The 24,299-nt window shown below is 42.0% G+C and overlaps 1 protein-coding gene across 12 annotated transcripts in view; it reads left to right on the plus strand.

Annotated features, from left to right (window-relative positions):
- camta1a (calmodulin binding transcription activator 1a) overlaps positions 1-24,299 on the plus strand; it is a 277,539-nt gene that overhangs the window by 233,540 nt on the left and 19,700 nt on the right. For 11 of the 12 annotated variants that reach the window (XM_040007840.1, XM_040007835.1, XM_040007836.1 and 8 more), the window contains 5 exons: positions 8,739-8,892; positions 13,527-13,667; positions 14,290-16,607; positions 20,467-20,593; positions 21,022-21,156. In XM_040007840.1, coding sequence (XP_039863774.1) covers positions 8,739-8,892; positions 13,527-13,667; positions 14,290-16,607; positions 20,467-20,593; positions 21,022-21,156 — 2,875 coding nt within the window. The remainder of the gene's footprint in view (positions 1-8,738; positions 8,893-13,526; positions 13,668-14,289; positions 16,608-20,466; positions 20,594-21,021; positions 21,157-24,299) is intronic. The other variant, XM_040007842.1, reaches the window with a different exon arrangement.

The following is a 24,299-nucleotide window of genomic DNA, read 5'->3' on the forward strand; positions in this document are numbered from 1 at the left end:
GGTTGCTAGGAAACCATTTGAGCATTTTTTTTTCTCCCATTGGTAGACGTTTGATTACCCATTTGTATGTTTTGTGTGTGTGTGTGTGTTTGCTCATGTGCATGTGCAGAGGTTTCTGCGTATATCTCCAGAGAGAGGTCTTGCCAAGCTGAGCTCAGGGACTGCTCCACTATCCAGCCCAGTAATAACAATGAACCCCTCACCCTGTTTGACAGAGGACACAGGCTCAGCAGTCCTGTGGCTACTGTCAATGTGTGAAAGGCTCCTGATGCTTTGTGGTGTAAGTACGTATCTACATATGTGTGCATTCATGTTCACAACACTTTGTGCCTGACTGGGTCAGTTCTGTGATACAACCCCAGCAGTTGTTTCTGATGCTGACCAGTGGCGTTATCTATTGTTCTTCAGCGAGCTATTGTGAAGGTAGATAGTGGCCAGGTTGGACCGTCTTGCAGCTGGGTACACATCAGTCCTCCCTGTGACTCCCTGTTTAGAAATGCACCAGCACATCTCACTCCCCTGGCTGCTCCTGTGAAGTCCTGATTCGCTCACAGACATGGGCAGAGGCACATAAATAGTACGCCTTGTCGACTGGCACAGAGAGAAAGACAACACACGCGCACAAACAAATCAGACTCAGCACTGATATGAAAGAGAGCAAGAGCCAAAGAGAGGGAGTAAAGAGAGATGGCATTAGCAATGTTTCTTCCTCCAAATGAATTGCAGTATGCCCTAAGAGGAAGAGATGAAAATAAGAGAGCGAGGTGATGAAAAAGACTCAGAGAAAGCCAGGGGTTGTGAGGTTATTGTGAGGTGGAAACAAAAGAAAAGAACCATAAAGAGAGAGAACACATGGTTAAAGCCCCACTATGTCTGAGAGGGCTTACTAACTTTCTCTCCCTGCTTTTACTCCCATGTTACTTGGTGTCACCTGCTTGGCCACTGAATTTTAGGATAACTGCCATGGGCTCTGCTAAGGCCATTATGGCAGTCAGTTGGGCTCCGGTTGGCCCTTTCTCAGCTTGCCCCTGTGTAGCATTGACTCTCACTTGGGACCACCGCAGCTAATGGAGAGGGTAGTGTGTTCTGTAAGGGCCTTAGGAAGAATAAGTGGGCTGTAAACTGTGAGTTGTGTTGTGGCAGCTAAAGGAGCTTCGATGCCTCACTGCCTGGCTTACTGCCTGACTTACTGCCTGCTTGGCATCCAGAATGCTCCTCCATATTCAGGCTCTGAATACTGGCCTTTTGCACTTTTATTGTAATGCATGCAGATACTTGGCAAGGCAACAAACACACTCCACCTTTTACTGTGGTGCATTGCACAAATAAAATATTTCAAAGCGGGGAGGAGCCACACACAAAAATAGTGGAGCACTCTCTTGGATTCTCGCAGACGTGTAGAATTGCAAAATGCACTCACATATCTCCACAATTACACACACAAGTGCACATACGCGCACACGCATACACACAAACTTGCATTCCCCCACCCAGAGTGAAGCCATTCTGCCCCTCTAAGCTGAGTTATTTAAAGCCCCGCTCTCAACTCCATCGGAGTGATTATGTGCTACTGAATTAAACATCACAGGCTTCAGCCCCTGGCTTCCTCTGAAACACACTCAAACATGCTGGCCTCTTCCTGGTCCTCAAAAGTTCCAAGTTCTGCCTTTCATATCTCCCAGCCAGTACACTAGGTAGTGGAAGTAAAGAGGTGGCGTATGAATCTTCCCTAAATCAGGATCTCCTGCTGTGCCCCCTGCTCTGCCATTCCTCTCGCATACCTTGGACACAGGCATTTGATGCAGTTCACATTAAGAAAGCCCCCTGTAAACTGACTCTTACCTTGGATTGATACTCACCCCAGGCATCATTTTAGCTTGGCACTCAGGCAGTGCTGTAATTGATGGAGAGCTAGATGCAGTAGAAGGTGAACTGTAGCAGTTAAGTTGTGCTTTGACTCTAGACACCCCAATTAGAGTGTCTGTATTCTAAACTGGGAACATTTAAACAAAGAGGTTGTCATAGATAACCCAGAGAGAAGCAGGTTCAGATAGGGGTTTGCTCTGCTACCTCGACAGGAGCTTCGGGCTGTTTGCTACCTATTTGGGAGGGTTTGACATAGGGTTTTGTTTACCTCAGTGTGTGTTTGTGAGTGTGAGTTTGCGTGTGTGCTGATGAACTGCGTGCGCATGTCTGTGCTTCTGTGTGCCGGCATGAGGCAAGGCACCAGCCAGCCACCCCCGCATTCCAAAACACACCCTTTGGCAGGGAACGATAAAGGTTCCAAACAAAAGGAAGAAGTCTTGTGACTTGTGAAGGTGAACTTATATCACCACAGAGGCAGTTGACCTTGAAATGAGCGGTGGTGTTTGGGGATGGGCGGGGGAGGGCAGTGTTTAAGAGTGCAACCTCAGTGCCAGAGGCCAGGAGGCTGCCTAATGACTGGCACCCGATGCTATCCATCACCATGCCACTGCCAGGGCAGCTGCCCCCGCATAGCCAAGTGAAGAGAGCCTTAATCACCCCTCGTACTTATTCTGCAGACTGTGAGCACATGACATGCAAGACATACATCCGGTGCACAGGTGTTCCATATTCACATGAAACCGCACAGGCAAATGCAACGATGCAAACAACAAATTCTAATATGCACTGCACATACAGACAGCATGAATATGCAGTCAGTGCACTCAATTCAGACTCACAGCTCATTGCACTCATTCTGCACGCATACTGATGTACATACACCAACTAACATACAGAAATCTGCCTCTAGACGCTCATTCAAATGCTATTTATAATCTAATGTAGGCAGACTCAGATACAAAGGCAGAGACATCCTCACCCATCCCTGCTGTATTTATGCCTTGATGCTGAATGTTTGTGACAAAACAATTGACTGCTTCTGCTTTCTTGATATTTTGTATTGAAATGGATATCCTATAGCCTGCTGGTTCAATTCTTCCACACTGAACTGCCTCAGTTTTTTTAGTGTTTTGCTTATTTCCCTGAAAGTGGAAAGGGGGGCTTTTCCCATACCTAATTTCCTGTCTGCTCTGCACTTTCCTTCAGTATGACAGACTTTGAATCCCCCCACTTTTTCAGTGTCGGTTATTTTATCAGAGTGGAACAAGGTTTCCCTCCTTCACTCCCTGGCTCATCCTTGTTCCATGAAGCATCCCCTCTCAATTAAGATTCTTTCATGTTAATGGTGTTCTTATCGCTCCTGTGCACGAGTTGTGAAAGCGAGGCCTACTATGGTGGAGTACAATCATGGAGCAGAGCTGCCTGAATGACAATATAAGAGCTGTTACCCTCATTCTTCTTTCTCTCTTCCTCTGTCTTTCCATGTATCTCTGTCTCAAATTCTCTCTTTCCCTTGCCTTTTTTGTCTCTTAATGAGCTATGGTGGACTGTTGGAGGAGCAGCTACATGGAAGAACTCCAAGAGAGTGGCACACTTGTGGCAAGGTCACAGAGACTTAACGAGACAGCCGACACATCACTTGACCACTCACACCAGATTTTACCAACAGATGTAATTTGTGCTCGAGTCTCAGTTCGTTATATCTCTGTGAAGTTATACACGCACATTCACTATTATACATTCAGCACAAAGTAGAAGGTCATTGTATCTGTCTCCACCAACATCTAACTCCGTCTTCAGCTCCATCAGCGAATCTCTCTCCCTTTCTCTCCCTCCTTGTCTTTTGGAGTAGAGCAGGGTGTATGACTTCAGGAGGAGGTAGGCATTCACTGAGAGATCGTAGGAGCACTGGCTGCCTCTAAGTGCGTGGGTGCCAGAGAAACCTGTTGCCTGGCTACAACAGCACCTTTATCCTTTGGTTGCGATGGCGATGTCTTGCATATGCATGTGTGTGCGCGTGAGTGTTGGCACTACACCTTTTTCATGCTTGTCTCGTGCGTTGTATATTAGACTGTAATTGTCTGTGTGTGCGTGACTGTACTATTTTATATGTGCATTCATTCCGTTGTATGTTGGTGTTTTTCACTGTGTTTTTGAGAGAGATCGGTGAAAGGAGGGGCAGGAAGGAGCTTCACCACCCACACAGCAGGCCTTCCGCCCCCATGGCTGACTCCCCAAGACTCCTCTAGTAATTAGCTCAACATCTATCCATCTGTTCTAGGGAGGCGCAGTAAACATTAACACAACACAGCATCATCAAAATACTAGCTACACATGTTATATTTTATGCATACATGATAAATTCATGGATTAATACATATGAGTGATTGGCACAGATGCTGACAAGCAATGTCAGGCTCATGTAAGAATATAATAATATACAAATACACAGTTGCGTATTGGTCAACGGGCATACAAGGACAAATCCCAGTGAGCCACTGCATGGGTGGAACTGTCAAAAAACCCATTAAGTTTTTACTGCCCGTCTGTCTCTTTACTGGCCAGTTCTCCGTGCTTCCATTCAGAGTGTGCATGAAAGTGTGCTGCGTGCACATTATGTAATCAATCCTCCGACCTAACCTGACCCGAGCAGCCCCTTTTTAGTCTGTTTTACTTTTTCTGTCTTCCCTTATATAATCCCAGACTAATTTAATGATCTTCAGGACAGAACTCTGTGAGGTCAATACATCTGACGTAGTAATCTGTTTTCTAGTTGCCTGTCTCTAGTTGTTTACAATGAATCCAGTTCATCCATGGCGGTGTTGTCTAAAATACCTAAAATGTTTGCACATGCAAATGCACACCACAGGTTCCTGTAACTCTGTTCTAGTCTTCCCCACCGCTGCAGAGCGGAGGCTGGAGCTCTGCCTTGAGACTTGCATGGGAAATAAGAGGAAAAAAACAACCAAAGACTACATTACACAATTAATCAATAAGTTAATGAGATCTCATTTTCTCTGAAAAAGACTATCCAGGCAAAAAGTCACCCTCAGCCTTTTCCCCCTACACTTGGAAAACCAACTCACTGATATTACACTGTGGAAAAAGAAAGCAGCCAGCAGGAAATTAAATTAAATTACCATCCTGATAGATTTATGTGACGCTTTACACTTTCATTGTGTTGTTTTCCTCTTTGAGTGGAGGTAGGCCTGAGTTGAGAGAGAACTGTTAAATGTGTTGTAAAGTAAGAGGAGAGAAAGAAGTAAAACAAGACTGAAAAAAGAGTGAAAGTTCCAGACGTTATATGCCTCTGGCTCTCTTCTTGGTTTACAATAGGTAGCAAATTCCTAATAGTAAAACGCGAACATAAAGATTACTTATATTTGGATGAGCTATAAGACTACCTCATGGTCTCTTCCTTTGTGTTGATCGTGTTATACGTGTGTGTGCATATTTGTGTAGCTATGTGTGAAAAGGTAGGAAACAGCTGGGAGTGTGGGCGTTGGAGGAAGGAGATTGTGCGTATCCACGTGTATGATTGTGTTCAACTAAGCCTTATGTGTCTTGTGAGTACATGTGTGTCTGTTACACTATGCTAATTAGTTTGTCCTTGCTCAGTCTGTTTTCGTGTGCGCTTGTGTGTTTGCGCACACTTATACATGTGCTCTATTTCTGTGCACATTCACTCCCGACTGTGCCCATAGATCCACATACATTTATGTACGCTCGTAATTGAATGAAGCTGTCTACATTCTGCGCTTTCATTCCAAGTAAAGATTGAGGGCATCTCTTGGCTATTGACACAGCTGGTGATGCCATCTGGGGGCATTGCACACCGCCTGTGCCATCTCCATCCAAACAGGGCAGCAGTCATCACCTAGTGTCCATGCCAATGACAGGGGACAAGGAGAGCAGTACGATAACACAAAGCAATGTCTAGATCCAGCTTCTGCTGCTAGTGGTGAGGGAAGGTCATCTGTCTTCCATAGATTGCATTATGTACTGCTGAACTGTGAGTGCCCAAACACATCAGAGATGGTAGTTGTTCGCAAGTTGGGACGTTTTCACAGAAGTAACTGGTTCTGTGTATCTGTGTGTCCCTCCAACCACACCCCTGCCTGATGTAAAAGGAAAATCAGAGGGACGGTGGGAGGCGGTGGAAGAGATTGTGGTTGGGGATGGAGGGGGACATAGTCACAGATTAATGGTTCACAGTGAGAGGGAGCACAGACCTACAGTAGCAGCACCTTGATTTATTTGCCACTTAGTACTGATGAAGCCTCAAACTGCAGTCACGCACGTGTTGTCACAGCATTTTTCTCGATCAAGGTCTCAGTCAGTTTGTCCATTCTTGCATCTTATTTAGCTGCAATTGCATGCACACATGTAAGTGTGATTTTGTGTGATTTACTTCTGTAAAAGACAAATAAATCTCCTTCTGTTTCTTTCAACCAACAGGAACACTCCAAGGCCAAACATTCAGAAAAGATTAACAAGCATACCCAGAGACCATGTAATGAGAGCATCTCTTCCTGTGGTTGTACCCATATGTGTGTTTGCACATTTGGCTGTGTATGGGTCAGGTGTATGTGTCAGTATGGGGATATTTTACCTTGTTTGTCTTTGTTGGTTTTAGTGACAATCAGATGTTGACAGTGAAACAGAAATGATAAAGACTGAAATAAGAGCATTCCTTGTGAGAGCTGGGTAATCAAAGCTTTTCATGATTACAGAAGTGAATGGATGTTATTCACACCTGCACAACATTCCTTTAAACGCTACCTATTATTCATAAGCTGTCAATTTAGAGAATTTGCAGAGGTAACCCAGTAACAATTTGCAGGCGGAAAATTATTGAGTTTTGACTTGGTAAATACAGGCAGAGTTAATTGAGGGCATCATCTCACCATGTGGGAGGACTTGACAAAATGCCATACGTGTGTTACACAAGCACACATTGTAATTAACACACATATGCACGTACAAATACACACATTAATGAGCACACGCACTAGTATACGCATCCAATCACACATTTGGAGATGCAGAGATACAGTCTCATAATGAGTGAGATTATTGCAGATTTCTGATCCCAGATTTGTTCTGCTGCCTGGCTACGTTTTGGATTGTGCATTTCCTCTTCTGTTCTTGGGTTTTGTTGTCTGTGTGAGGGATACCATGCAGGGTTTCTAATTCAGCAACATTTACTTCTCACCAACCAGCTGGCTTGTTCCACATAAAAGCCCTCTCATCTGAGACACAGTAGCTACGAGTACTGCATGTGTCACTATCACTCCATTATATCCTTAAGAAACCATGGAACAGATTATCCACTATGCACTGCAAAAAAAATCCTAATCTAACCAAGCCTTGTGATTGTATGTCTAATTGATCTATTTTGAGAATAATATATTATGCGAGAACAGAAAAATGTGTAAGAATGTTCAGAAGATTATGTAAATGTGGGTCTTTTTTTTATCTTAACAAATTGTACACTATAAAGGTAATTATAGAAGCTGGTTGCGTTGCATGCACATCACACAGTATGTGGATGTTTGAAGCCCTTTTGTGACCGTCAAGACTGTTATTAGCTGTGCTAACTTGTTTCAAGACTGCCCAGTAATCACACTGGATTTGTTAAGTGAAATTATTACAAATATGTGTGTTTTATCAACATAAACACATTCACACGTTTGTTTTTTCAAAGCAGTAACAACTCATTTTAATAATCATTATTAACACTCTACCCTATCGAACCTTATCAACTATCATTATTCATTTCTGTTTTTAAGTGCAATTGCATAATCGGGTCTATTTGTTGGCAAAACACAAACTGATTTTGAAATTGTTAACTCATTCACTGCCATTGACGTCTATAGCCGTCAATGGCAGTGAATGAGTCAATGGGTTTAACTCATTCACTGCCAATGGCTGGCAGTGAATGAGTTAACATGCTGTCTGTGTGAGATTAGTCTGATGAAGCTGATGTTTTAAAAAAAAATGACAGGGACCAGCCTATTTGCTTTGAAAGTCCAAAGACAGGCGCTGTCTCACCACTGGTGATTATCGAGGACTTGTTTAGCACTTGTTACAGTTTACTGCATGATGTGTACTATCAATCCCCAAAGTCTTAATTTTTTCCTGCACTATGCTGAATATCTGTCATTTATGAGACAGGCCCAATTCCCTCTCATGTACAGAAATATATATATATATATATATATATATTCACACAAACACACACACACACACACACATATACAAAAAACACACACACACACACACACACACATATATATGTGTGTGTGTGTGTATATATATATATATGTGTGTGTGTGTGTGTGTATATATATATGTGTGTGTGTGTGTGTGTGTGTGTATATATATATATATATACACACACACACACACATATATATATATACACACACACATATATATATATATACACACACACATATATATATATATGTGTGTGTGTGTGTGTGTTTGTGTGAATGAGAAGACTGAATGAGAAGCTCTTTGTAAAACTGCTGAAGTTGTGAATGTGAGATTGTGTATTATTATCTTGTTTGGTAGCTTTGGTTTTGAGAATTTTTCACTAAAATTAAGAATTAAATAAAGAGTGTAAGAAAAATTGACAAGCTGGTTTTGAGTTTATTTGTCTCAATACAATGCTTGAGCTGAATTTTTTTTTACCACTTATTTCAAAAGAATACTCCCTTTTTTAGAAGGACTGAATATCTCACTTCAACAAATCGTCTAACTGTCCTTGCAGATAAATTGACTTGTTTCTAGTCTTCATCTTTGCAAATCAAGCTTTTATTTCTTGCATTTGTGTAACCATCCTGCTCCCTCTGATTTCCCCACAGAACCCTGATATTGTGCTCGTCCACTATTTGAATGTTCCAGCGATCGAGGATTGTGGGAAACCATGTGGACCTATTCTGTGTTCCATCAATACAGACAAGAAAGAGTGGGCCAAGTGGACCAAGGAGGAACTGATCGGCCAGCTCAAACCCATGTGTGAGTTGAGGAATTTTGAAGCAGGGCAGCTTGTTTGACGGAAACACGCACACTTTTAAAATTTAAAATGACTTCTTTACAAACAAGGAAATAGCTTTTTAATCATGTCATGCAGAAGAGCAGCCTCATTGGGCAGCTTTTTGTGTCCATTAATCTCAAAATGAACAACAGTAGTCCATGTGTGAGAACTTGAGTAATACTGTTTTGGGCTATGCATGCATTAGCTTTTATTCATAGCCTTTAATATGAGCAGAGGCTGTAACAGCAAATTAGGCCTTAATAGTCTCTATGCACACCTGCATGTGCATGCATGGAAAGATTACTGGCAGCTGTTTTTGCCTGATTATTTATGTTCCAGTCCTATTATCTTATAGCTGGTACACTAAGTGCCCTCAGCACCTCAGTCAGAGAACATCTTTGGCTAGTATTCCTGCAATTTTAAATGAGTGCTTGTGCTCTTCCTGGAGCTGTCTCTTACTTGGAGGTCGAAGTTCAGCTCTTCCCCTAGACCTCTGGCACCACTCCGGCCAGACTGAGAGAGTACATCTCCCCTCTGGTCCATGAAGGAAGTCAAAGCAAAGGAGGGCAGCAAGCTGGTTATTGATTCATTTTAGTGCGTGGGAGCAAGAATGTCTGACTCACCAGAAATCCCCCTTCACCCCTTATCTGGCTCTTTCTGTCTCTCTCCCCCCTCAGTGGATTGATCTCTGTTGTTAATCAGCTTTACTAATGCTCTGTGAGTTGCATTATGTGTTTTTATGAGTCTCTCGACCTGCTCAAAGATCGAGGCAATGTTTTGGAAAAAAAAAAAGTCAGGGTTTGTCTGCTGATGATAATAGCCAAAAGGGGACCTTGTGGGGGCATTGAAAATCTTTCAGAGAGCTGTTAAGATACCTTTAACAACCACACTCTAATTCGGGCGTATCTGGCAGGGGCCAGCAGAGCTGTGACTGATATTCCAATGGCCAATTATTGGTGATGTGGCTAGGTAAAGAGGAAGGTGTCAGCAGCTTTACAAGCACACACACACACACACGTGCTGGCTGCATACCGAATAGGCAGTCCAGGCCATCATCACTGGGGTCTAGGCTGTATTGTTACCCTCATCACAGCATTAGTTTTAGGTCATTTTAACATAAAGCCTTACCTCAGGACAGTCGCTGAGCAACAACAGCCTACTGTATTCATTACATCTGTGGCTTAATGTAAAAATCAAGCACCATTTGCAGTAATGCGTAAAGTCATTAACTTTGGGAGTTGTTGGGACAAAGAGAGTGAGTGTGAGATGCCTTCTAGCTGCCAGGCTACACGAGGGGCTACATAAAGAGCAAAAAAAAAAATCCCTCTCCTTCTTTCTGTCTCTGCTTTCTGTCTTTCTTCTCCTCTCCATCCTTCTCTCTTTCTCCTGGAGCACAAGATATGTCAACATGAACTCAATGATAGAGCAACATTGCCATCTAGTGGCCATGTGAGATAGCAACCTTAATCTCAACGCAGGGAGCAGAAGCCAAAACTTGTGATGAAGTTGGCCTCTGTGAATCATGCTTTATTTATATCATAAATTAGCTCCCCAAAATATAGTCATTTTTCTATTTTGTTGTGTTTGTTTCAAGATGTTGGGTTCAAATGTGTGTGTAGTTTTAAGACTCCCCCTTCGTATATAACAGAACGTAGCAGAACTTATGCGTGCCGTTTAGGTTGTATAGTGAAACTATTGGGACAAAATGCATGGGTAACCAGCTGAACAATTTTATTTTCTCACTTTATCAGGAATGTACAAAATCTAAATTTAAACTATAGGGTGTGAGCATCAAATGCAAAGTGCAAAATTTCCACAGTACACATTTCAGTGTTTTCATGCCTGGCTTATGTTTGGAAATTGTTCTTATTTGCTTTCTTAGAAACTGATGATGGTTCCAATTTCACAAGCTGAATTTTGTCAGCACACTCTTAGTTTTAAATCAAATCGTTATTTTTTCCAGATCAATGCCAATTTTTCCAAAATAATTGCCCCCCTTTGTCTTGCTCTTCCCTTTTTGTTGTGCTTTTCACAAAATTTCACTGCACAAACCATTTGACATGTCTAATGATACAAAAAAAACAACAACAAAGGAAAAATGTGGATTTCATGGATCAGTTGAGCTTATTCTGTCTCTCCACAACAAAACACACACACACACATTCTTGCTCTCAGTCACAAAACCTTTCACATGCACGAATGCTCACACACAGTAGTTCAAATATAAGCCCTGTGAAACATGGCCTTGTCTGACCTCGTCATCCTTAACACCCCGCGGTGTTTGATGAGAAAGAGAAGTAGCAAGAAGATAGGGGGGGCTGAGGGTGGGGGTAAGAGAGGGGCATCGCTACACAGTCACGCTACAGTTCCATAGACAAGGCAGCCAGCTTGATTCACTCTTTTGGTCTAATGCAATAAACACGCAGCACTCTGCAGCTATGCCCCAAGCCTGCTGACAGATAGCGCATGAGCAGTTTTAACAAACACTCAGACAGACAGAAGGCTTGTCTCCAGGCTAGACAGACAGGGCCAGAGTAGAACAGACCAAGGCAAGACAGACAGCACTGGCCATCATATAAACTGTTGTACTCTGCTGTCCCATATAATGTCCAGTGCTGCAGAGACAACCGAGTGGGAGATGCCCAGCATCAACTGCTTTTGTCATTAGGCCTGTATGATGCTGCTCATGACAGGATCCAATCATCAGAATGATCATATGAATAGGTCGCCGTTTGGTGCCTGGGCTGTTGCTTCCACTGGGATTAAACCTAGTGGCAGTGCTCCTGTCATGTCTGCTTTATAATATAACCCTCAGTGAGAAGAGCAGACAGGCAGACACGGTGGTAACTGTACGTCAACAACTCAGAGCCTTCAGGGGTGACACCCGTCTAGATGAACAGGGCTGTGGCAATCTGGCATGAGGGATCAGGGCAGAGGGGAAACAAGATTGTTTGGACAAATAGGCATGGCGCTGCATGGTGGATGTAAGTTGTTGCATTACGCTCTCACTCTTGCTCTGTCACCCTCTCTGAGTTTGATCATCAGCACAGACATTCGTCTGTCCTGAAGCTTCCATGTTGCTTTGCTATGGACGGAAATTCACGACACCATTTTGCCTTGTTATCTTTATTAGCATCATTTCATTAGTACTATTTTGTATATTTACATAATACAAAGTCAAGAGGTTAAAGTGGTTTAACCTCCAAACACAATTTGTGCATTAATTGTAATAACGTTAGATGAAACTTGCCCCTCACATTTGTTATCTGCTTTTTTTCCTTTTTTCTCTCTTTTTTTTTTTTAGCTCACCCACAGTAGATTAATGGCTGAATAAATCTGACTTTATTATACATCAAACTGAATCCTATTCATGTTTCTATAACCTGCCACAGTTAGTTTTCTGTGGAGCGTATGATCTTAGCTTGATCACTACAGCTCTGCTGACATCTGCTGGTGACCAGCCTGTAATCTACCAAAGGAATGTAGAGCTTTCAAGTTTGATCCTTATCACAGTCATGCAATCATGTTTCCCAGCTTTTTTCACTTCAATTTAACTAGCTCTGTCTTTAATCTCCATTACCCTCACCCTCTTACGCTGTTTCCATCTCCTTTTATCTCAAGTGCAAACAGACATGCACTAAGCAAATCCTCAGCTTTTTTCATACATGCTCTGAACCTCATTCTCTTTATGTATCTCACTTGCATATTTAACCAAAGGAGGTACTAGAGTGTAGAGAACTTGAATTAAAGCTGGCTTGATTTTGTTTGATAGTCTAAATATGCCTCACTTCTGAAATATTACCTTTTTCCCCAGTTGAGAGCCTGAGCTCTGCAGCACTCAGTGATGTCTCCTACCACCTTACAGCCACTGAAACCACTATCTGTCTCATCAGAAGTGGTGGCTGCTTGACAAGTGGAGCGATGAAAAGTATTAGGAGGTGCTAGTGAGGTGTGACTGAGGCAAGCGAGTGGAGCCTTACAGGAGAAAACCTCCCTTTTTTCCTTGGTGCAGCAGCCGATCCGGCAGCAGCAGATTGGTGATGTTCTTTCCCAGAAGCTTTTCCCGTCAGAACAGAGTCATAGGTCAGGGTAAGGGTGGCGAGTGGAAAGATTGAGCTTGCTGTCACCTTCATCAGCACTCACAGAGGAGACGCCATGGAGTAGCAGCGGGCACTGACATATAGGAGAAAAAGAAGCACAACAAAAACAAGCAGTCCAATACAAAAGGCTTGACATTATGTTGAAGTGATACGAGGGGAAAGCAACCGATCAATGCTGCACTAAGAAAGGAAACAAGGGGTTTAGGGTAAGGGGGGAAATTTAGAGCTGTTTCAGTCTAATGGAGAAGAAATGATAGAGACTGAACAAATAATCAAAGGTACTGCCATTTAGATTCTTTATTGAAACTAGTCTGTCTGAGTCGGTGGATTGTTTTATCTTTAGGGAAAACCAGAAATACTAACTGTTTTTATGTGGAAACTTTTTTTGGGAGAGGTGACCAGCATGAGGTGTTCTAGTAGGTAGACAGGGAGGGCAGTGGGTGGGGCGGGGGGTTGGCGTGGCTGGTGGTCTGTTGGGCTGGCTGACATCTCTGTCTCCTCCTCTCTCCCGGCAGTTCATGGCATCAAGTGGACTTGCAGCAATGGGAACAGCAGCTCTGGCTTCTCAGTGGAGCAGCTAGTGCAACAGATTCTGGACAGCCACCAAACTAAGCCACCTCCCCGGACTCACAACTGCCTCTGCACGGGCACCCTGGGTAAGGGCTAGTGGGTGGGAAGGAGTTTATTCTATAAAAGAGAGAACTCAAAAATTCAGCGAGAGGACATAAAGATAATGTTTAGTATGTTGTAAATCAGAGAAGGTTGTTCTTTTATGGGTTGGTGATTTAATAGTGAAATCAAATGTAGGGCCCTATTATCTTTTAAAGTTCCTAATATCTGTGTCAGGGGCATATCTGAAATAGCCTCGCGCTTTTCAAATTTTATGTTAATCTCAATAGCATATTTTCAGCTGTGTTATTTCACTGACTTTTTTAATCAGAAAAAGAATGTAGAGAGTGAAGGTTTTCTAATTTAGAGAACAAATTACTCTAAGTAACCCCCACTTCCATTGTTATTTTTAAGATAACAAGGCGTGCAGAGCGTCCCATACACTTACATCGCCTTATGCCTATGAGAGGATTTATCACATGAAGAAGATTATGTTGCACAAAATTATAAATACAAAAACAAACCAATAATCCATCTTTGCCTCAGTTCATTGAATAGTAGATTTGCCTAATTTTTAAGCACTTGGAAATCAATAGAATAAATTTGCCTGTTTTACTCCCTCACACAGCTAAATCCCAAACCTCTTTTGCTCTGTTTGCCCTTGTATAGGTGCAGGAAGCAGTGTGCACCACAAATGCAACAGTGCCAAACACCGCATTATCTCCCCAAAAGTGGACCCCCGCTCAGGGGGATACAGCAGTGCCCACTCAGAGGTACAGAACAACGATGTGTCTGAGGGGAAAACAGAGCACAGTGCCCATGGTGGAGGAAAAAGCTCTGGGGGAGGGACTGGAGGGGGTAGCACCAGGGAGAAACGCAATGGAAAAGTCCACAAGCCTGTCCTGCTACACCAGAACAGCACAGAGGTGTCATCTACAAACCAGGTTGAGGTCCCTGACACCACTCAGAACTCACCTGTCTCCATCAGCAGCGGCCTCAACAGCGATCCGGACATGGCTGATAGCCCTGTGGTGACAGGGATGAGTCATGTGGCCTCTGTCATGTCTGGCCTGTCTCAGAGTGTCTTTATGTCTGAGGTCCCTGGAGACCCTGTCTACAGCATGTCTCCTACTGGGGGTCCAAATACTCACCTCATGGGTGCAGATGCCACTTCACAGGGCCTGGTGCTGTCTGTGACCTCCGATCGTCACAAATTTGCTTTCCCCAGTGGAGGTGTAGGAGAACCTGGGACTACCACTGCAGGAGACAGTCTTTCCATGTTGTCTACAGCTGGAGTGTCTGAGGAACTGGTGCTCTCCAGCAGTCTGGACTCGGGAACCATCAAGATCCCAGAAACTAATATGAACTTTGATCCCGACTGCTTCCTGAACAACCCCAAACAAGGCCAGACCTATGGAGGCAGCGCAATGAAGACAGAGGGAAACTCCTCCTCCACCTCGTCTTCCTCTGGTGGCAGTGCTAGCACCAATGGCAGTCTACAACGCTCCCCCACCATGCCAGATAATACCTACACTTTCAACTCAGCTCTCATAAAGAACATCAAAACAGAAGATACATCATTTGAGCAGCAGCTGGCCAAGGAGAGTGGCTACCAGGTGGGGGCAGTAGTGAACTGTGGGAGTGGCGTATCTGTGTCATCTGGTGCTGGTTCAGGTCAGGGCAGCCTCAGTCTGACAGCCACAGGCTCCCTGCTTCCATCTGGAGGTGGTTTGAGTCCCAGCACTACCTTGGAGCAAATGGATTTCAGTGCCATCGATGCCAAGCAAGACTATACGTCCAGCACTACCACAGTGAGCTATGGTCAAGCCATGTCCAGTCCTCACATGCAACATCAGAATCGTTCACCCAGCTTCTTCCTCCAGGATGCATCTCAGACCAGCCAGACTCAGCAGGGGAGGCCCAGCATGGGCCAGAAAACACATTTGATGGAGCACAACTCCCATGACTCTGGAGCTTATATGGGGTTACAAGTTGTAAAAACAGACTCACCTGGCAGTAATGGCCACCTTCATCACCACCATCAGACCCATCAGACCCAGCACAGAACCAACTGCAATGGAGGCTCACCCACAGAAGGGCCTGGCCAGGCTGGCTCTCTTCAGCTGCTACAATACCAGGGGGCCTTTCCTGGGCTGGGCACTGAGCACGAGGAGGTGGTTGGTCTAGAGCAACCTGGGAATGTGAATTCAGCTCAGACTGGAGCCACCGAGAATGGAGCTGAAAATCTGCTCAAAGCTGGTGATCACATCCAGGGATGTGGGGCAGGAAATGGAGAGAGAGGAGGAACAGAACGTTACCTGCAGCAGGCTTCAGATGGCGGCGAAGGAGGGACAGGAGGTGCGGGTGAAGGGGTAGCAATTCATAATGGAAACAACACCAGTGATAGCAACAACCACCCCCAACAGCAACAGCAGCTGCAGCCTCTTCTCCAAGGCACGGGCATGGTGCAGGGACTCTACAATGCTGTAGGAACCCACCAGGGTCTGGGTGGAGCAGCCAGTAACGGAGGAGCTGGAGGGACAGGCATGGAGATAAGTCTGGATCACTTTGACATCTCTTTTGGAAACCAGTTTTCTGACCTCATTAATGACTTCATCTCTGTGGATGGTAGTGGAACAGCCATGTCAGCTGGAGGGACCTTATATGCTCACCAGCTTGTCACATCTCACAACTCAGATAACCAGACCACAGCTGGTGGGCCCCCACAGCAGGGCCAGGAAGATGGAGGAGCCAGGGGCTCTGGTTACAGCCCCTCAGAGCTTTGCCTCCAACCCTGCTGCAGCCCCCAGTCTTTAAGTGGAGGGGCCAGTGCAGGAGGAGGCACAGGAGAGACCGGCTCATTGTCCTACATGAATGTAGCAGAGGTGGTTTCTGCAGCTGTAGCCCAGGGTGCTCTGGGGATGCTTCAGGCTACAGGCCGTCTTTTCATGGTCACTGACTACTCGCCTGAGTGGTCCTACCCTGAAGTGAGTTTTTTTCTTTTTGGTCATTTATATACCAGCCTAATTGTTGAAAGAGATTAGAAGGACTCACAATAGTCATATTTGTAATAGTCACTTCTGCACAAGAACACTCTAACATTTTTTAGAGTAGCCCACTCATCTAAAATGCTGTCTGAGGTGTTGTTTTTTTATACAAAAAATTTAGAAAATTAAAAAATACAATGTTAGGTATGTAAATTAATAATTGACTGAGGATTGATTATTAGAAAAAATGAATTTAATTTATTGAATCTGAGTAACAAGCTATTTGGTGATTTGACTCCTATAAAGGAACATGGCAAAGCTGATATGGTAGAAGGTAGGACAGTACCCCTGGAGTCCATATGCTGGTGATGGTGAAAATAAAGCAGACATAGACTTGAAAGAAGCTCTCTGAATGACCAGAATGAGGTGGAGATATGGAGCAAATGGGACATGAATGAGAATCTGGAAACAAAAATGCAGAACAGCACTGAGATTTAAAACACAGGCAACAGAAGCTGATTGGCTCACATAAGGCAGGTAAAAAATGTTGAGTTTTGAATGTTTGGCAAAGAAACCAAAAGAATAGAACAGCAGCCCAAATGCACAGGAATTAAGACAGGACAGTGAACAGAGACCCTTCTTATTTAACTTAAGCAGACGCTTCATATAAGAATAGGCTATCCTTATAAATACCCATTAGACTGACAAATTTATTGTTTAAATTGTATATTTTTGGGGGCCTGTTCATCATGTTCACTTCAAACTAAATTATCTGAATTATCCACAGCAAGATCTGGCCAGCACAACAACTAATGTGAAATCATAGCAAACCAAAGGTTTTATGTCAGAAAGTTGAATAGCTGTAAAGCAACACACATGATAACACGACAAATACAACAACAGTAATAGTAAAAAATGAAGTTGTCAAATTTTAATTAAACACTCACATGCATTATATTCGAAAAGACTTTGCTGTCTTTGCTGATGCAGACCCATAGAAAACAAAAGTCCTATTATCTATTTGTTATTGCTCCAACATACTCCAAAAAACAACAGCAAAACATACTCTGACCTTTTCTGTGACCCATAATAAAAAACAGTATTATATAGTACAAGCTAAGCTCTGTGTGACTGAAACTAAATGGAATTTTCTATGCAGAATTAATAAAGGAGTTAATATAACTAAAGAACGATCCTGGAAAATATGACAACCAGTTTCATCATATTAAATTTATGTAATACTTTGTTTTATTTATACATTTTATAAATAAATGGCACATAACAGCTTTCACTTGCATCTTTAATGTATCCCCTATTTGTATCCCAATAGTAGATTTTACCACAAGAAAATGAAAATGAAATATGAAAATCAGAAAATGTACATTAAAGTTTTTCTGATCCGCAAACAAGGAATGATAGATATCTCTATAAATACATAGATTTATTGCTGTTTCAGACATGACTGGAAATGGCTAAATTTAAATAATTACTCGATACTGATGTGGTCAAAAGTTTAGATACATTAATTATGAGCATGAAGGCCATGGTAATTTTAAGCTTTTAATTATTTCTTTGAACAAGAATTGGTTGAATTGGTGCAGTTTTAAAACACAAAGTGTCAAAAATATGTATATAGCTTCAGAGGTATACATACATACCCACTAATATTTAATTAAATGTCCCTTAGTTAGTAGTACTTACACCAGATGCTTTTGGTTGCCATGAATAAGCATAATTCTGGCTGGATATTTAACCACTTTTCTTGGAGGAATTTGTAGAGTTCATTTGAATTAGTTGGTTTCCTTGCACAGACCCAGGTTTTAAGCATACTTAATGGCCTATTTCTAAACAACTGCAGATTTCAGTTTAAACAATTGTACTTATGCACAAGTTAGAATTTGTTAGGATGTTCAGGAATAACCCAGGAACCAACAAGGCTCATGTGTCAGTGTGACTGTCCACAGTGAAGCAAGTTTATCATGACTGTGGATTTAGAGGGTGCAATCACAATGCATCCTACAGCGACAAGAGGTGTGGTAGAGGAGTAGAACTGAGGCTTTCATACATAAGAACGCTATACAGAATGTTAAGTATGGTGTAAGGAGTCTGGGGCTGTTTTGCTATGGTACGTTAAAATAATCAAGAAGGAAGACAACTTCCAAATTCTTCAACTTCACCTCAACTGAACAGCTACATGATTGAAACAGGACAATGATCCCAAACACACATCAGAACTGGTTTTGGAATGAATAAAGCAAGCTAAGTCTGTGCTTTTAGGGAAATCAGCCAATTTAACCTCCTAGGACCTGGCGTCCACATATGTGGACATCACATTTTGGGACGTCTAGACCAAAATACTTAATTTTTCTCTACAAGGGCCTGATATCCACTTACGAGGACATTATACTGCCACTGTTCTATCAAAATTTGGAACAAATGTCCTCATATGTGGATCTCATTTTTCTCAAAAACAAAAATTAGCTAAAAAAAAAAAAAAAAAAATCAGGTAATTCTTCATTTTTACATTCTTTAGGTCCCAATCAACCCAAATAGCAAAGAAAAATTAAAAATGCATGCCATGAAAGAGTTCGGGTCTTAGGAGGTTAAATGAACTCTACCAGTTCTGCCAGGAAGAGTGGTCAAATATGCAGCCATAGTCTTGCCAGAAGCTTTTTGACGACTACCAAAAGTGTCTGGTCGGGGTGCAACTTGCCAAGAGACATTTCACCAAATACTAGTGTAGTTTTATGTATATATTTAAACCTGCATGTATACCACTGACCCTGTGTCGATTAGAGAAAATCCAAAATAAAGTCAAACCTATGCACACAATTCTTGATTTTATTTTCAACTTACCGTGATGCAAGTGATGAGCGTATGTAAACTTTGACCACAACTGTGTTTTTCTGTTATAAAACTGACATAATTAGAATTAAGACATTATGTCAGCTTTTTGTTTGTTTGTTTGTTTTTTACTAAAGAAGGAAATATCAAGGTTTATAGAGCCACATCACATCTCTAAAATCAAGGGAAGTGAATGAAGAAAGGATTGGATGATTGCAAAAAGTAATGTAATAACTGATAATAATCGATTGATTAAATATGTTTTAATATGTTTTTTTATTGAGTAGGCAATATGGTAATAGGACAGCGCTTTCCATTATCACCTAGTAATTACAGTCACGCAAGACAGAGTGGTATGATTAGCATTAGTGTTGAGGACTAAGCATTTGTACTGCTTAAATTCCAAATATATATCAGAAAGTACTGAAAACTAGTAAGTAAAAGTAAGTTTATACCCATAATCGCATAATCGCATGATTATGGGTATACACATACCAATACCCACATAATTTCATGCAGCTTTCATGAAATTAGCCTCTAACATTGTCTTCTAAAATAGTTTTTTAAAGTAAGTTAAAAAAAAAATTAATATAGATTAAACAAAAATAGCTGCATCCATCTTCATGAATTGACCAAAGATATGCACACTAATATTTACTTTTCTTATTTGCACAAATCATGAGGTCATGATTATCCAATGACTCTGTGCTGTTAATCTTTAGTTATTTCTGTCAGCAGCAATGGTCTACTTCAGCCTCTGGAGGGCAGCAACATACTTAAACTCAGTGTGGGTTTTTTAATATGTATTTTTAAGAAAATTGGTGTGGGAGGGCGAAATGACAGCTATCCACATGGTGGCAGCAGAGATTAGTGTTAGGATTGTGTTTGCTTTACCTTGGTGTCATTCTCATCTTTCCACTCTAGGTGGCAGAATAACAATATATATGATATTCAGCAATCAGGAATGCCGACTTTGAATGTCTTATGAGTTTATCCATTTGTCTTGTTTTTTCAGGGTGGAGTTAAGGTGCTGATCACTGGGCCATGGCAAGAGGCCACCTCAAATTACAGCTGTTTGTTTGACCAGATCTCAGTTCCAGCTTCTCTTATCCAGCCAGGGGTGCTGCGTTGTTACTGCCCAGGTAAGACAGGAGAAAGCTTACATATATACATATAATATATATAATATTTCTTTGGTAAAGGGGCAGTATCATCATATGATTCATGAGCCAAAAACAAACAAAACAAATGGTCTGTGTTTTTTTTTACTTTTTGGCTAATTTATGAAAAAAATATCACTTTTTCATTTTACTGAGATTCATTTTACAATTTTGTAGTGAACTCAACAATGCTAAGTGAGCCACTGTTTACCTCTGCTGTTTTCTCTTTCATTTTGATATTTACTGTATGACAACAGTTGCATTGTAAGATGATCCCTAAGTGTCATTTTCGTTTACACTGAGAGAAGAAACCCATGGAAAGTTGAACTCATAAGCAAATCTGTCACATAACCGTGACACCTGTGTGTATTTTATATGCCCGGATGTCTCATTCCTTTCACCCTCTCCAGCTCATGATACAGGTCTGGTGACGCTACAGGTGGCTGTCAGTAACCAGATCATCTCTAATTCAGTGGTGTTTGAGTATAAGGCCCGCGCACTTCCTTCACTGCCATCATCTCAGCACGACTGGCTTTCTTTGGATGGTACGTTTCCTCTTGTATTGTCTTTGGCTCGTTTATGATGACTGCATCTGTTGCTTTTCACATTTTGCTTTCTGTTTTCTTCACTCTATCATTTTGTTACATAATCCCTCCCCATTTTTACTTATTCTATTTGAGCACCGTCCACTATGACTTTAACAATTTTGTCAGTTTTGATTAATGGTTCATCAAGCAGCTCAAATAATTTCTTTTTCTTGGCTTTTAACAATTTCTTTACTACCTACACATTTATTTTCTTTAACTCACTGGAGCCAAACAACTGTGCAGGAAATTCATTGTGATTTCACACAAATTGAATCCAGATACTCATAACTGTTATATACGGTATTTTCACAGAGCTATTGGCATTTTAAGTGACATATTTTTGGTTGTTCTTAAACATTTTATTTTCACATGTATCATGCTGGATCAATATTCCCCTTGGAATCAAATCAGGGTGTGATTAACAGCGTTTTTAGAGCTTGTACTTGAGAATAACATGCAGGTTATTTGATCTTTGAAGGTAAATGTCACCAAAAATCTCCGTATTGGCTGCTTTTAATCATTATTTCAGCTATTGCATAATCTTTAGAATCCTACTGTTCCTGGTTTTGAAAACGTAACTTTACTGGCAATAAAGTTGTATGGTAATTTGATATTTTAGTAGCTCAGCTACAGTTCCTGAGTGATTAGGGATTATTTTATTGTTTGTTTGTTTGCCTTTGCTATACAAATTTAACTAAAATGAATTATAAGTCTCTACTGTTGTAATTGGCATAATGTTTATATATTCATTGATATATAAAGTTTTTTTAATAGCCTTTTTGATTGTGCTTTCATACTGCTCAGTACCATTTTGATTTTACTGTCTCTGTCATGCTAAGAAAACTGGAGTTCAACATTTCCACTTTGACTTTGTAGTCTGCCTATCTGATATGCAAATTAAACACCACAACAGATGTGTCAGGGCACATTTTATTTTAAGGTCAGCTGGGTGACAAAATACTGTCTACATTGTCTCATCTTGTCTATATTAAATTTGGCCACTAATGAGGCTATTTGTTTAAACCTTAACAGCAATGTACTTAAAGTCCAGATGCCTTCTTTTCAAGCTCCTTAGACTACATGACCTGGATGACTGATAACCTACACAGACTTAAAAACAATGTGAATTCAGTAATAAATTTGGGTTTGTTTTTATAAGCGTTTGCAAAAGATGGTCAATTGTGAATGCTATGTGTGAGCTCCTTGCAGAAAACAGGACTTTTGAGCACCATGTAACTAAAACTGCTGCAGGGATGACAAATTTTCATTCTGTTTAAAGTCCAGTCCAGTCTGTGAGTCAGAAGACCTGCTGTACAGTAAGAGTATTTACCAGATTGTAATGAGTATGTGAGTCATTTATGTTTGTTTGTGCATGTGTCTGCTGGGAGAAGTATTGCTGCAGTGGTTGAGCATTGACAGGATAAAGTAGGGCATGGTGAAGCACAGGCTCACAGGACAGCTGCAATGCAGACGGCCCTTGAGGGAGTGGGAGTGAGCTGGCAGCTCCCATACATGGCAGAACCAGTGAATCCCTCCGCCATTCATACCCTACTGCCTCACTGGCCCATTCACAGAACCAGTTAAGGAGGAGCTGACTGTCTCAGAGAAAACACAGCCCACCCTATTACCTTACTTAAATTAACCCCTTTCTTGTCTTTATTTAGTGGTTGTCTGTAGTCGATTTTTAAAGAGGACAAAGAAATGAGCACTGGGTGCACTGGAATTTTCAGTTTTTGGTTGGATGTCATCTTTTTAGCTTCCATGCATGATGCAATGATCGATCATTCCTTTTAGAAATTAGTAGAGCGATTAAGCTCATGCAGAACAAAGCATTTGTGTCATGCAGCATGTACAGTACACCTTAGTGGTCGTTGTTCCATGTGTCCAAATCATATATGACCGTTTCTGTGCGTACCTCACTGTGGCAGGGAGCGGGGAGAGAAAAGGAAAGGATTGTTTGTGCCATTCGCTGTTGGTTACTCCAAGGAAATGTTGTGCTATGAATTAGTGTTCAAGACTGAGCCGATGCTTTTGGCGAAAGCCTGTGTGACAAAGAGCTGCGGGGTCTGTGTGGACAGCGACTTTGACGCAAAGCGCACTTTAACATCCACGAGGGTTAACGTGAAGATTTTTAAGAAATTTTTTACATTTGTCTAACATCGTTCTCCTCTACAATCACATTAAAAAAAAACCCATCACACTTTTAGCAACTTATTTCAGAAGTAGGGCAGCGTTTAATTATGTGCGCTCATCACTTGTCCGGTGTCGTGAAGCGCAACAGAGTAAACAAGAAGCGCTGCGCATATACGCGAAACAGTAATAACTAGACACGCTTTATTACCCACTTTCCAAACGTTAATGTGGTAAGATTTATTTTTCATTGTGCAGCTTGGGGGTGAGTCGCCTGATTAACTAGAACTGCTATAGGCTGCTGCCATTAGCATACGTGCCATACGTGCAGCATTTTGTCTGAATACGCAGCGGTGTGCTGTACAGCGTTCTGAGTTTGTTCTCCCGTGGAAGACTAACTGTGCTATGATGTGCTAATGGCACAGCTGCCTGCCTGCCTTGATTTGTCATAATGCAGAGTGGGGGAAGGGGCGCGCTTTTCTCTGCAGCACTGCAGGTACGGAGCCATGGGCAGGACAGAAAAGCTGTCGGAGATGCAGAACTCTCGTCGTCGCCCCACTAAAGTCCCTGAGCTCAGACCCCACGAACCGAGCCGGAAGAGGTTCGCTAGGCACAGACAAAATTACAGCCCCGCATAGCAGCACCTAGTGACTGTTAGTGTTTAAGGGAGCGTATTGACAGTACTGACTCTGAGCCCGACTACACCGGCAAGACAAACGGCAGATCGTGTACACACAATGCAGGAACGGAGAAGTGGGCGTGTTTGGGTAAACATGGTAAACTGTAGTTTGAGACGGCAGTTAGGGTTGGGAGAAGGCGAAACCCGACCGGATTTGGAGTATTGCGCGGACTCGTCTATATCTGCTTAAATATTATTATTATTATTATTATTATTATTATTATTATTATTGGGAAATATAATAATAACAGTAATAATAATAATAATAAGAGGAGCAAGATTTTATGCGCAG

Source organism: Simochromis diagramma, unplaced genomic scaffold, assembly GCF_900408965.1.
Source record: "Simochromis diagramma unplaced genomic scaffold, fSimDia1.1 OVJJ01000545.1, whole genome shotgun sequence".
Classification (NCBI taxonomy): Eukaryota; Metazoa; Chordata; class Actinopteri; order Cichliformes; family Cichlidae; genus Simochromis; species Simochromis diagramma.